Source organism: Vombatus ursinus, unplaced genomic scaffold (assembly GCF_900497805.2).
Source record: "Vombatus ursinus unplaced genomic scaffold, bare-nosed wombat genome assembly UNPS02009173.1, whole genome shotgun sequence".
NCBI classification, from domain to species: domain Eukaryota; kingdom Metazoa; phylum Chordata; class Mammalia; order Diprotodontia; family Vombatidae; genus Vombatus; species Vombatus ursinus.
The window spans coordinates 8,738,180-8,753,099 of NW_020948951.1; the positions used below are offsets into that span (position 1 = coordinate 8,738,180).

At 42.2% G+C, this 14,920-nt stretch overlaps 1 protein-coding gene across 6 annotated transcripts; it reads left to right on the top strand.

Moving 5' to 3' along the window:
- The first annotated feature begins 83 nt into the window (after nt 1-83).
- LOC114035273 (zinc finger protein 260-like) lies at nt 84-14,183 on the top strand. 6 transcript variants are annotated; one of them, XM_027851371.1, is made up of 7 exons: nt 84-154; nt 1,569-1,694; nt 3,235-3,732; nt 9,119-9,201; nt 10,314-10,440; nt 11,316-11,429; nt 11,938-14,183. In XM_027851371.1, exons 3-7 carry the CDS (start codon nt 3,480-3,482, stop codon nt 14,124-14,126), a joined length of 2,766 nt encoding a protein of 921 aa, XP_027707172.1. In that variant the 5' UTR covers nt 84-154; nt 1,569-1,694; nt 3,235-3,479; the 3' UTR covers nt 14,127-14,183. The 6 variants fall into 6 exon arrangements, with proteins under 6 accessions (XP_027707172.1, XP_027707175.1, XP_027707176.1 ...); XM_027851374.1 differs by having other exon boundaries at nt 3,565-3,732; XM_027851372.1 differs by lacking the exon at nt 84-154 and adding an exon at nt 215-281.
- Nucleotides 14,184-14,920: the final 737 nt, after the last annotated feature.

The window sequence follows — 14,920 nt, forward strand, 5'->3', positions numbered from 1 at the left end:
TGGAGAGCACGGCGCAGGCACGGCCAACCGCCGAGGCCTTCGGGAAACGTAGGCTGTCAGCCCCTCTTGCGCATGCGCATTCGCTCTCGGGCCTGGCTCTGATGCACTGGTGCTTTGTCCCGCTAGCTGGGAGCGGCTGCAAGTGTAGGCGGGGGTGAGTCTGGCGGGAAAACGAAGCTTCGGGGAGTCGGGGAGTGGGGAGGATCCATAGGAGCAGACAGGAGAGATGGAGCTCGGCTCTGAAAGGGGGAGTAAGAGGAGCCTGGAGGAGGAACTGTGAGGTGAGCCCGAAAGTGGCGGGAGAGTGTGATTAAATAACACCACCAGCAATACTAACTGGGATTGGGAAGTGACCTGTGATTCCGTTGCTATTGGTAACTCCCATGGGAGGAAAACTCTCACTACCAATGCAGATTGTTACCATCTCTTCAACTTAGAATCCGAGGTGCCTAGAGCGCTAAGAGATTCAGTGATTTACTTGCCAAGGTGTGTCAGAGGTAGCACTTGAACCCAGGTCTTTGTGGCTCCACGGCTACCACTCTCTCCATTATGCCATGATGCCTCCTTACTAATAATAGCAACTCATGTTTACATAGCGCAGTATAAACTGTGTAGTACAGTGTAGTGTATAGTTCATTATGTCACATGATCCTACAAACACCTCTGAGATAGGTAGAGTGGGTGGTATTAGGTACAATGGAAAAAGAACCAAATTTGCAACACTGCACTTAAAAGTAAATGACCTGGGCTCAAAATACTGGCCCTGCCACTTAATTATGTTATCCTTAGGCAAATCACATAATATTTCTGGGCTTCAGTTTCCTTGTCTGTAAAATGGGGGAGTAAGGCATCGATTATATTATCCCTAAAGTCCCTTCCATCTGCAGATTTGTGACATGATCTTATGATATCACGTTTTGTAAGTGAGGAAACTGAGGCTCAGAGAGTAAGTGTCAGAGGCATACAGTAATAATTGCTGTCATATAGATAGCACTTTTTACAAAGTGCGTTATGTATATTAACTCCTTTAATTAGAATAATAATAATTCTAGTCTAGGTCTCTCTTGATTCCAAGTCCCATGGCTTAGTTGAGAGTCGATGTATAGAAAATGGGGGTGGAGACGGGGGCTGAAGCTATTATGGTCTTCTGTTTGGACTCCTTTCCCAATTTCCTATCTATCCTGGTGTTCCTTCATCCTCTGTGCTCTTCTTTCCCCTACCTCCTGTCATACTCAATCTTTTCTCCTAGTGTGTGTATTTTGGAGGGGAAAAATAACTGGTTACATCTACCTTTATAAGCAAGCAGTCATTGAGATACAGATAGGTAAACAGGCACAGAAAGTGGAATGATTTCCCCATGTTTGAGCAGGGCTTTTGAGCCCAAGTTTTCTGACTCCTAGTGCAGTATTTTATTTTATTTTTTTTTCCTGTTACTCTAGTTTGCCTCCCAATATTAATGTTTAATGTTTCACTAGCTACCACCCTAGAATCCCTCACCCCCTTTACCTGTGATTACCTGTGAATGTCCATAGATAACTAGTCATCTTACTTTTCTGCTCCTGCTTCAGGATTGCTGAAAATTCTCCAGTTTAGCTGACTTCAACCTCTACATATTGATGCAAGATCATATAATACAATGAAGGGTAATGTGACATAGTGAATAGAGGACAAGCATTTCGGCTCCATGACTTTGGGTAAGCCGTTTAAACCCCTTAGTGCCTCTCTAAAAGTATAAGTTACAAAAGACTTGACAGTCTGTGTCTGTGGAAAGAGTTTCCATGTTGGAAGTTCCCCATAGATCCCTTAGACAAATCGCTTCCCCTCTCTGAGCATTATCTTAAACTATCTCTAAGATAATTTCCAGCCCTTCATGAATCTATAGTCACATCTTGCAAACAAATGAAAAGTCAAATAATAATACAAATGTTAAACAGCAATTCAGAATAGAATCTTCAATTCAGAAATGGCCCCAGAGGCATAATAATAATCTAACCTTTACCTGAAAGTTGCCCCTCTACAGTATACCCAATAAGGACTCATGTGAGGGACTGTCTGATGTTGGCAGCTACCAGGTTGGGCGCTGTGGCAAGAGTAGGGTAAGATCTGGGTATTTTGGAAGTCGAGGCAGGGGCTGTGGTAGGCAGAGTCGTGGTGAACTGGGATGGGCTGGATATGGAGAAGCCCTGAGGCAATGGGCAGTGCTGTGTGAGATAAGCTGGGTACAAGGAAGGAGCCGGAGCTTGAGCTCCTGAGGCAAGGGGCGGTGCCGCGTGGGAGTGGGATGGCAGAGGACTGAGTTCCCTTTGCTTAGTCCCCTCCCTACATGCAACGTCATCCCCAGATGCCTCTTGTGACCTTCCTGACTTCCTGGGTCCCTTTGTGCAGCACTGACCCCAGACCCCTCCTGAGTCTGACTTCCTAGGTCACGTACTCTTGTCTATGCGCTAATCCCAGACCCCTCCTTCCTATATCCGGTCCTAGCCTCCTACGTCACTCCCTCCCCCTTGGTGTGCTAAACTCAGACAGCCCCTTCCGATATCTGACCCTACAATCATTGGCTAGTAAGCGGGCTGGGGAGGAGGGGCTAGGTAGGTGCTTAGGAACGAGCGTGGTCAGAACACACGCGCTCTCCTGGCTCCTGCCCTGTTGCTCTGGCCTTGCTGCTTGGGCTTGCTATGATGGCTTGCTGTGTTGGCCTCTGAATAAAGCTCTGGTGTTGGCGCCTCCCGATGGCTCGTCTCTGTGTGTTGATCCGGCTGAGGACCAAAGACTCGGGAGTGAGTAAGACTCTGGTAGTGTGCTCTGTATAGAAGGAGTGGGTACCGGCGTACGGCTGGCAGAAGGGGCGTGCGGCCAGTATAGACTCACATAGCCGTTGTTTGAAAACCTCTAGTGAAAGGGAACCTATTGTGTGCTAAAGCAGTGCATTTCATCTTTGGACAGTTCTAATTGTTAAAGTATAGGTACAACCCCCTCATTTTTATTGATGAGAAATCTGAGGCTTAGAGAGGGGAAGAAACTTGCCCTGGTGACATAGCTTTATAAAAACAGAACTAAGATATCTAGTTCAGCCCACTAATGCTGCAGCTCAGGAAAACAAAGTCTGAATGGAAGTATCTTACCCAATACCACACAGCAGAGTCAGAACCAGATCCCAGGTCCCTAGCCTTCCAGACTAGGGCTTTTTCCACTCCACAGTACCATATTACATTGTGGAGTATTTCTTTGTTCCAGGGTTCCAGCCTTCTTCCAAGAGCCCTGGGCATTGGTCTACAGGACAAGCTTATTCCATCCTGTCTCTGCCTCATAGTGGCCTCCAGTCCTCTAGGGCACAGCCTAAGGCTTCTGAGAGAGGACTTCCTGTGGTTTAGACTGAGATTAGAACCACAGAAAAGCTCCCAGTTGAAGAGCCACTGCCACTGAGGCCCCACATCCTGGCTCCCCAGATCAGACCAGATTCCCCTAAAAGTAGAATTGGAATGGAGAAGAGAATAGAATGGAATTGGAAGAGAGAGCCTCTGGGGAGTCAGAATCCTCCCCAAGAGAAAGCTTGCTGTTCCCCAGGACTTCTCTTTGGAACTAGAGCAGCACAAGAAGGAGAAAATCAGGGAGCTGCTGATGCTGAAGTGATTCCTGTCCCAGGACATCAGGACTTCAGTGATGTCAAGAGATCAGATGAATGTCAAAGAGGAATGACTATGGAGGATAAGATTCCTGTTCTTCAGGACAGAGGTGAGAATTACAGGTGTAGGGAAAGGGAAGTATCATCATCTTGGGTGGGGAGGAAGGAACTGAACCCATGAGGGAAGGTAAAGGTCTTCCTAGTTCTGTGGATGTAGTAGGCTCAGTAACAAGATTTGGAGGCTCTGCTGGGGCCTGTCTTCCTACATCTTCTAGACTTTCTCATTTGGCTCTATCACATGCGACAAAGTATGTATAAAGAAAGGCTCCTGGGCTGGAGGTCCGAAGGGTGGCTTGAAAAGAGTACTGCATAGAATCAGAATCTTTGGCTGTCACTGACTCACGGACTCGTACCACAATCCTGACCAAAGGGCAGCCTCTCTCAGAGGCCTTAGAGAAGGCATCTGCTTGCATAGGCCTTTACTTGTAGGTAAGGGGCAAAGTGGACTCTATATACCCCTACATGTTGTTGTTTTTTTTTTTTTTTTTTTTGAGGCAGTGGGGGTTAAGTGACTTGCCCAGGGTCACACAGCTAGCTAGGAAGTGTCTGAGGCCGGATTTGAACTCAGGTCCTCGTGACTCTAGGGCCAGTGCTCTATCCCACTGCACCACCTAGCTGTGCCTATGTGTTCTTCTTTTAGCCTCCCTTCTCCACAACGTCTTTCTTCCCTTTCCCCAGACACTTACAGTCTTCTTATTACAGCCTCTTCCCTTTTGCCCTTCCTGATGGGAGGGTGGGGGCCCAGGCAGGAGAAAGAGGGAAGGGAAGAGGGCCCCAGGATGGATATTCTGATGCCTAGATTTCTTGGCTTCTGATCTGCCTGTGACCTGGGGCTGTCACTTCCTTTGTGTAAGGCTTTATGAAACTTTGTTTAGCTATGTGACTGTATTTGTTAATGAGTGTGTATTTGTACATGTATCTTTGTGTATTGATATGATTTGCATAGCTGTCAGTCAGCTGTCATACTTGGTGTATGTCTTTTTATATCTGTAAAACTGTCTTACATAGATACAGATTTAGATAAAGTATTCTAAACATGAGTTATTACCATTTTAAACTTTTGTTTAGAATGGAAGCTCCTTGCCAGTAGGGATTGTTTCATTCTATGTACTTGTATCCCAAGTGACTAACACGTAGTAGATACTTAATAAATGCTTGTTGATTGATTCTTTCAAGAGACATTTATTGTTGCCTTCTATATTCGGGGCCCTAATGTGTTTGTGTGTGTATCTTTCTGGATAAATGTGTTTTTGTATATGTGCCTTATATTTGGGATGTACAAGGAGGGCCCTATACATTTTTATTAACAGGGAGATGAATCTAGCTATTTTGTGCGTAATGAAACAATGATACTGAAAGAAAGTATGCCTAGACCAGAAATCAGGAGACTTGAGTTCCTGGCTAGGTTTTGGCACTGACTCGATATAAAACCTAAAGCAAATCACTTCTTTGTTGGCCTTGCCTTCCTTTTCTATAAAATGAAAGCTAGATAATCCATCTAGCTCCTTCCACCTCTAAGAGTCTATGATTCTGTCTCTAATCATACTTTATATTATTAATTACTTCCCTGATGCCCTCTACACAGCAACTGTATCTATTACCTCATCTTCTACCCTACTGGCCTTCTACACTTGTTAACTTGTTAAGCATTTACCTCCTATCCAAAAGTTGCAGAACACCCCAGAAGAAATTCTGATTAGTTGACTGATTTTACTAATATTTATACTATCTAACATCAAGTAGGCTCTCACTGCTTTATGGTAGTTATTTTATTCATTTCTTATTGATTCTAGATCACACTTCCCACAACAGCTATTCCCGGACCTTCTCTGTTCCCTGTCATCTTACTTTCAGCTGATGATTATGTTTCTTTCTTTACCGAGAAGATTGATGCTCTTAGATGTGAATTCCCTCAGCTCACCATCTCAGTGATCCTATGTGTATTGTCCTTACTAATCTCTCCTTCCCTCTAGTCTCAATGAAAGTGATGTCCCTCTTGGCTAAACTAACCTTTTCATCTGTATGATCAGTGTTTACTTCTTCCGTCACCTCTGTGACCTTGTTTATCAATCACACCCTCTCTTATTCATTTTCAATCTTTCCTTCACTATTGTGTCGTTCCCTCAAGCCTACAAACATATCCAAACTTTATCTTCCTTTTTCCTATCCAAAAAAAGCCTTTTTCTGGACCCCACCACCTCTTCAAGATGTTGGCCTGTTTCTCCCTTCTCTACTGCTATAATTCTAAAAAGAGTGGTTTCCACTTGCTGCCTCCATTTCCTCGCTGCCTCCATTTCCTCACTGCCTTCACTCCTTAGCTTCTTGCAATCTGGTTCCTATTCCCACCACTCTAAAGAGCATTGACTTTGGAGGACCACGATTGAAATCCTATCTCTGATGCTTACTATGTGTGACTTTGAGCAATTCACTTGATTGCCCTGGGCCTCAGTTTCCTAGGATCAAACATAAAATCCCTTTTTGGTCTGTAAAGGTCTTCACAACCTGGCCCCTTAGTACTTTTCCAGTCTTCTTACACTTTACTCCCATCTATATACTGCACAGTCGAGGGCAATGGCCTTGATGTTCCTCACAAGGGACAAGACATCTCTTGGCCTGGTGCTTTTCAAGTGGCTGTCCCCTGTACTTGGAATGCCCTCTCACCATCACCTCCTGGCTTCTCTGACTTCCTTTAAGATTCACCTGATATCTCAGCTTCTACAGGAGGCCTTTCATGTAAGATTACCTTTTATGTATAGTTTGTTTCATGTATTGTTTGACCAGCCACTGTCAATGAGCCAGCATGAGTCAGAAATGGATTTTACTGCAGTTTATGCACTTAGTGTGACACTGTCTACCACCAGTTGATAGAAATGTATGTCTTGGGGCAGCTAGGTGGCACAGTGGTTAGAGGTCCAGCCTTGGAGCCAGGAGGACTTGAGTTCAAATGTGACCTCAGATGCTTATCACGTACTAGCTGTGTGACCCTGGGCAAGTAACTTAACCCCAGTTACCTCACCAAAAAAAAAAAATATGTCTTTCACAACTCAGCTAGTATTATTTTTACACTGCATGAGACAAAGGAAAGCTGGCTGCTCATTATAGTGCAGCTGGTCATACAAACATTTTTTAAAGTGTGCTCGTTAAGGAGAATGTATATCATTAGCTGCAGGAGATTGAGAAAGGATATGCCCTTGTTAGTATAGCTAGTTGGATTAAATCAGGCATCACCTGTCAGACTACGTAAGGAAAGGGAACATTCTTTAGGATGTTGAAATCCTCCTTTTCTAGCAATTAAGTATTTTTGTACTAATTGGAGAAGGAAAGAAGACAGTAAAGAGAACCAGCTGTTGCAGCTGCAGTTCATGCAGGGGTCGTATGTGGCAAAATGGCTACTATAGAACCAAATGGAGTCAGTTATACCCTCCCAGAAATACACTTTCAACAAGTTATTTGTATGTTCTTTCACAATTTCATTTCAAATTTCATTAGAATGTGAGCTCCCTGATGACATGGACCATGTTTTACCTCTTTCTCAAAATTTTTTTTATTATTCCTAGAGCTTAACATAGTGTCTGACAAATACTAAGTGCTTAATAAATACTTGTTAACTGAATGGATCAGGTGTATTTTTATTTGCTTTTTTCTTATTAATGATTTGGAACATTTTTATCTGGATGTAATTAGCTTGCAGTTCTTTTGAGAACTGTTTGTTCATATCCCCTGATCACTTCTCTATTGGAAAATGACCTTTGGTCTTGTGTATTTCTGTTTGTTGTCACTATAGCTGATATATCAAGTCCTTTTCAGAGACATTGGATTCAAAGATTTTTGCACAATTTACTCTTTCCCTTCTTATCCTAGATGTATTAGTTTTGTTTCTGCAAAAGCTTTTCAATTTCATGTACTCAAAATATCTACTTTATCTTTTTTACTTCCCTCTGACCCTTGTTTATCCATACCTCTGAACAGTATATGACCTGTTTTTCTTCTAATTTTATATATTGTGTTATTCTAAGTTTTCGGATTATCTATCCATTCTGAATGTATTATGAAATTGGTTTAAGATATTGTTCTAAACTTAATTTCTGCTAGTCCATTTTCCAGTTATCCCAGCAACTCTTATCAAATAGAGAGTTCTTTCATATATATTTGATGTTTTGGGGTTCATCAGACATTGGGTTTTTTAATTCAGTTATCTTTGTCTAGTCCATTCCATTGATCTTCTTTACTACTTTGTAACTATTACCAAATAGATCATACTGCATTGATGACCATTCTTTCCTTCTATCCTTTGCTGACACTTCTCCTAGCCTTAGGCTACAGCTTTCCTGAATTATTGTCACTGAAAAATTATCAGCCTGTGACTCATCTTCTTCCTACTTCTTTAAATGTAGGTAGCTTGCAAAGTTAAGTTTTTGGTCTATTTCTCTATATTCTTCCTTGGTGATCTCATTCATTTCCATGTATTCAGTTACCACCACCACACAGATGACTCTCAAATCTATATCTTCACTGTCAACTTCTACCCAATGCTCCATGCCTAGATTTCCCATTGCCTTCTATATATCTTCACCTGAATGTCTCAAACTGAGCTTATTATCTTCCAAAGCCTACCCCACCCCACCTTAGTCTCTCTGTGTTAATAGTGTTACTAACCATCTCCCATTCCTCTGATTTATCCCTTCATGTCTCATATGCATCTTCTCAATGTGCCACAGTTCTCACCCAAGGCCAGGTTTCCACTGTCATGTCAGCTTTCTTCTACAGCAGTCTCACACTTTATAACCTTCCCCCTTACCATCACCCAACTTCCCCCTCTGCCCCCACCCCCATCCCTACCCCACCTACTCACTCATGTTCTGTTTAACCCAAATTGGAGACTCAGTATGCCCAGGTGCCTTCTTATCCTTTCTTGCCTTCCTGCCTTTATTCGCACCACTCACTATGCATCAAACACCCTCCCTTCCCCTTCCATGTTCACTTATTGGAGTCTTTATTTCTTTTTTCTTAAATCAGTTTGTATGCTGCCACTTTCAGGAAGTTTTTCCTGATATCCCTGAATGAAGCTTTTCTCTTAATTCTTTCATATTTATTTGACTTCTCTGCATGTTTCATATTCTGGTTTCTAAGCAATTTCTTTCCCTGTCTTGTCTTTCTTACTAGATTGTGATGCATAACACAGTGCTTTTCCTGCTATAGTCCTTTTTGTGAATATTTGTTGAGTGACCTAAATTGAATAAATAGTAATAGATTGAACCTACTGGGACCCCAGGGACAAAACTCGAACCCCAGGTCACAGTGACTGTGGACCTCATTTCTGACCTGGAGAGGAGCCAAGGAATGGGTTGCAAATAGGTTTGAGGGAATTTCTGCCATGGGAAATCTGGAGGCATAAGGCTAGAGTACTCACCTCACTATAACTTTTCTCTCCAACAGCTCCATGGCCTCTGAAGTCTTCCCTTCTCCAAAAGTGGAACACAAAAGAGGAAGCAATGGCTGCTAGGTCTGTGACTTCCTGGGTAAGTTGGGCTCTCCATCATATCTCCTAGAACAGTGCCCCAGATCCCCAAGCATAGACATGTTTCCCTTCTTCATTCTTGAGTGTCTCTTCCCAAGTTCCTGAGTTCCATCCAAGTTCCTGGGTCCCAAATCTTTGTTCTCAGCTTGAGGAGACTAGGTTTATCCTGATGAACATTTGTCTCCATGGGAGACAGAATATTTTGATGAAAAAAGTCTAGGACTTGGAAGCCAGGAGATCAGAGTTCAGTGCCATCATTGACAAGCTGTGTGACCTTGAGTAAGTCACTTTTCCTCTCTCTAGACTACACTTTCCTTCTTTATAAAAATAAAAGAGGTTGAATTACAGTAAATGATCTCTGAGAGGCAGTCTAGGTCTCAAATATAGAGTTGATGTTGTACATTGTATGTCTGAGGGTGGTAGGAGGGAGCAGAAGGCAAGTAGGTGCTCTGGCATGTTAGCTACTTTGAGCAAAGGATTCTGATAAGATTGGGCCCACACTACCTGCCTAGATACCTGTCTGAGAATGTGTCTCTGAGCCCCACTTCTATCTCTATCAGAGAACGAGGAAGAGATTTCTACTTCAACACCCTTGTTTTATCGATGAGTTAACTAAGGCAGAGTAAGTCAAATGACTTGCCTCAGTTTACCCAGTAAGTCAGTGGTAGACTTGGTTATCTTGAAAGAGTTTACAATCCTGCCAGTCATAATTTGTCTCATGTCACTCTTCCCTTCTCAACACTTTTAGATCTAGTTCTTATCCATCTCATAGAAATAATAATAGTGACTGATGCTTACATGAGCTTGTAAGGTTTACAAAGCATTTTACATATATCATTTCATTTGAACCTCTGTGAAATAGGCATTTGAGATATTATCACCATTTACAACTGAGACTCAGATTAAAAACTTGCCCATGGTTGCACATGTAGGATGTATCAGAGGTGGAATTCAAAACCAGATGTTTCCTCCAAGCCCCGGCACTCTTTCCACTGTACCATATTATATTACATCTACCTCTCCTGCCCCAGGGGAGTCCTGCTAACTCCAGCCTACCCCACTAGGGGCATGTTGGGGGATGGCCCCTGGGCCAGCAGAAATCTGGTGTTTCAGGAAGCAGTGACATTCAAGGAGGTGACTGTGGACTTTACCCGAGAGGAGTGGGAGCACCTGGACCCTCTTCAGAGGGACCTCTACAAGGATGTGATGTTGGAGAACTATAGGAACCTGGTCTCCCTAGGTAAGGTTGTCTTCCCCTTGTGAATCAGGTCCTCCTTTGAGGGTACCTGTTATTAAATGTTTTGGGGCTTCCACTGTGCTTAGCCAAAGCAGTTCAGTCTTCCAAGAATCCTAATCGTCTTTGTAGTCAGAGGCAGTGATACCGGATCCTTGTTACCAAGTGAAAGGGATCCCAAAATAGACTTGGAAACCTGCAACTTCTCTTTCTGGCCCTTCCTCATCCCAGGGCAGCAAGGGACTTTCAGGCAAGGCTCCAGTGTAGAAATCTCCATAGGATAAAGAATCCTATCTTTGTGGCTAGGAAAGGCAAGCTGAATTTCTTTGCAATACCTTACCAATCATAGAATCTGAGAACTAGAAGGGCACTTTGAGATCATTTAATCTGATGTGAAAGTTGGGGCCCAAGGGGAGAAGAAAGTCATACAATGAGTCAGTATAGAATTGGGATTCAAACCTGTGTCTCAGTCTAGTATCCCTTCTACTACACCCTGCCCCTTACAAATATGAGGATATGGGCTCTGAGCCCATTTCAATTTTCCAATTATTGGGAATCTTCAAGTAGAAGGTAGATTAGCTGCTTGTGAGATGTGGTTTAGGGGGAACTCTTGTTTCAGGGCAAGTTTGAATGAGTGAACCATTCATGCCCCTTCCAATTTCCAAAGATTGTATGATTCTTTGATTTGTCTAGGTAGCACATTGAGCTGGTGACAGAGCAAGGACCCAAACCCAGGTTTTCTAAGTTCTAGGGCAGAGCTCTCGCCATTGTGCAACACTGCCACATGGACCCACCATCCCACTTTGAAACACAATCCAGAATCCTTTTATTTTCTACTTTTTACATATACAGAGTTCTCTTGTTTCTTTCCCTACAAACAGGACTTATGGATTCCAAACCAGTCATGATCTCCTGGTTGGAGTGGGGAGAAGAGTTTCAAATGCCTTATCCCCAAGAAACTGAAAAAGGAGTGGTCTTAGAAGGCGCCTGTCCAGGTGAGTCACTCAACTACCAGCCTACCTATTCATTGAAATGTGACCATCTTTGTCATATTGGATGTGCTTGATGGGCAAAGGTTTGGGTTTTGGCATCTCTAAATCAAGAACAGTCTTTACTTGGGATTCTATGACCTTTGTTTCAGGGGAGGAGGATGAATATTCCCCCAGTAGGCTCTTCCCTACCAGAAGGCACAAGGTAACTCAGTGTGTAGCCTTAGGTAAGTCAGGTCACCTCCCTGGGCCTCAGTTTCCCTATCTGTAAAATGAATATGTATAGTGCCTTGTTTTAGGCACTGAAAATACAAAGATAGCCATGAACCTACCTGTATTATTTGAACTAGATAATCTCTAGAAGTCTTTTCCGTTCAAATGACGTATGAACTCCATGTTACAAATAAAGGATTATTTCTTTCCCTAAGGATTGGATTAAGTTTCTGAAATCCTTTCTTCTACCCACTACAACATCAGTATTCTTATTATTTGTATTCTCAATTTTTTTTTTCAGACTGGAAGATGAAGTGCCAGACCCAAAAGTCATCTCAAAAGCAGGACTTTACTAAAGAAGCAGGTCAACCAGAGAGATTAGTGGAGGCACTCAACAGAGAAGTTTTCCACCAGGGTTGCATGTTTGGAAAAGCTCATGAACAGGGGAGCAGGTCTTTGAGCCAAAAGGAGGACTTTGCAGAGGAAACTCAAAGGAAATCTTATTCCCAGGAAAATGATTTCCTACAAGTGAAAGTCTCTAACAAAAAAAACTTCACTGCACAGAAGGGCCATGAATACAATGAATTTCACAGAACCTTCAATCAGGGCATCTGCAAACAGACAAAATATTGGCATCACAGTGAATGTGAGAATTTTTTTAGTTATCACAGAGCTCTTACTCAACCTCAGACACTAAATGGAAAAGAGAAACTCTACCAAAGCGAGGAATGTGGACAGTCTTTCAGTATTAATGTAGGACTTGGTGAACATTATCAAATACATGCTGGAGAGAAACCTTATGACTGCAGTGAATATGAGAAGGGCTTTAGCCACAGCTCATTTCTTATAAAACCACAGAGAATTAGTACTGGAGAGAAATCCTGTGAATATAAAGAATATGGGAAAGCATTCAGTCAGAGAGCAAATATCACTATACATCAGGGAATTCACACTGGAGAGAAACCCCATGAATGTCATGACTGTTGGAGGTCCTTCAGTGAGAGGTCTAGTCTTATTCATCACCAGAAAAAGACCAAATTATATGGAGGGAGCCCATATAAATGTAACGAATGTGGAAAGGCCTTCAGTACTGGTGGAAGCCTCATTGAACATTACCGAAAGCATACTGGAGAGAAACCCTATGAATGCAGTGAATGTGGGAAAGCATTTAGCCACAAACCATATCTTATTCAACATCAGAAAATTCATACAGGTGAGAAACCTCATAAATGTAATGAATGTGGGAAGACCTTCAGGACCCGAACACAACTTAATAGACATGAGAGATTTCATACTGGAGAAAAGCCCTATAAATGCAGAGAATGTGGGAAGGCCTTGAGTGATAGCTCATCCCTGATTGAACATCAAAGAATTCATACTGGGGAGAAACCCTATAAATGTACAGATTGTGGAAAGTCTTTCAGTAAGAGAGCACGCCTTACTCCCCATCGGAGAATTCATACTGGTGAGAAGCCCTACGAATGTAATGAATGTGAGAAAGCTTTTCGAGATAGCTCATCCCTTATTAACCATCAGCGAATTCATACTGGAGAGAAGCCTTATGAATGTAAGGAATGTAGGAAAGCCTTCAGTAGGAAAACGAACCTTACTGTTCATGAGCGAATTCATACTGGAGAGAGACCCTATGAATGTCATGAATGTAGGAAGACCTTCAGTCAGAGGTCTAGCCTTATTCACCATCAGGTAATTCACCATGGAGAGAATGGGTACAAATGTAATGATTGTGGAAAAGCCTTCAGTATTGAAGCACACCTGATTGAACACTGCCGGATACATACTGGAGAAAAACCCTATGAATGCCATGAATGTGGGAAAGCTTTCAGTCGAAGTTCATCACTTGCTCAACATCAAAGAATTCATACTGGAGAAAAACCCTATAAATGTACAGAATGTGGGAAGGCCTTCTGTAGGCGCACTCATCTTACTCAACATCTAAGAATCCACACTGGGGAGAAACCTTATGAATGTAGCAAATGTGAGAAATCCTTCAGTGACCGATCATCCCTTAGTCAACATCAGAGAATTCATACTGGAGAAAAACCTTATGAATGTAAGGAGTGTGGGAAGGCCTTCAGTCAGAGAACACAGCTTAATAAACACCAGAGAATTCACACTGGAGAGAAGCCCTATGAATGTCATGAATGTAGGAAGGCCTTCATTCAGAAATCTGGTCTTACTTACCACCAGAGAATGCATCCTGAAGGGAACAACTATATATGTAATGAATGTGGGAAAGCCTTCAGTCGGAATTCTTGCCTTATTTATCATCAGTTTATTCATGATAGGAAGAAACTTTATGAATGTAAAGTATGTGGGAAAATCTTCCCTCATAACTCATCTCTTATTGAACATCAGTTCATTCATATGGGAAAGAAATCTTTTGTATGCAGTGAATGTGGAAAATCCTTTTTCTTGAGCAAAAGCCTTAAAAGACATGAGAGAATTCACATGGGAAAAAAGCTCTTATGAATGTGGTGCATGCAGAAAATGTTCAGTTATACATATTCCCTTATTTAAAGCGAATAAATGGTGAAAAGAATATTGCTGATGCGTGGATGTGGATAGTTCTTCTGTTATGATTTGATGGGTTGTAGTAGGAACACTGGATATGGAGTCAGAAAACCTGAGTTTATACCCTGACTTCACTATTCATTCACTATGTGACCTGAAGTAACCCACCTTATTGCTCTTGTGCCTCAGATGTTTTTTCCCTCATCTTTCAAATGGGGCTGTATTGAAGAAAGGGTGTCTGTTAGAATTAGATTCAATTTGATGAATTTGTCTACTATATGTAGTAGAAGATACACACACACACACACATACATACATAAATATGTGTATCTATATAGCCATATTCTCTAGGCATTGAGAATACAAAGATGACAAACACTTTACTGTCAAAGAGCCCACAATCAAATGGAATGAAGGATAAGCCAAGCACAAGTAACAGTGATGTAAGGCATAGTAAGTGTCAAGGAGAGATCTGTGTGAAGTGGGAAATTTGAGGAGAGATAACAGAACCTTCTGTCTCTAGGGTTTTAGGGAAGGCTTCATGGAAGGTAGAGAAGGTAGAATGGAATTGATTCTTGAAGGAAGAAAAAGGACTTCAACAACTGAAGATAGCAAGTCAAGGAGTCATTTCAAGACATTGAAAAAGACAGAAGATAGAATAAGAATGGGGATCGATGAGTAATACAGTTTGACTGAGTCATGTAATATTTGAAAGAGAATATTGTGAAACAAGGTGCCAGCTTTACTCAATA

Excerpts from the sequence above, each read along its gene's own strand:
- LOC114035273 (XM_027851371.1), top strand. The coding sequence starts at position 3,480 with ATGGAGAAGAGAATAGAATGGAATTGGAAGAGAGAGCCTCTGGGGAGT. Across the intron at positions 3,733-9,118 it reads TCCTGTTCTTCAGGACAGAG|CTCCATGGCCTCTGAAGTCT; the intron begins GTGAGAATTACA and ends TCTCTCCAACAG. Across the intron at positions 11,430-11,937 it reads CTTAGAAGGCGCCTGTCCAG|ACTGGAAGATGAAGTGCCAG; the intron begins GTGAGTCACTCA and ends TTTTTTTTTCAG.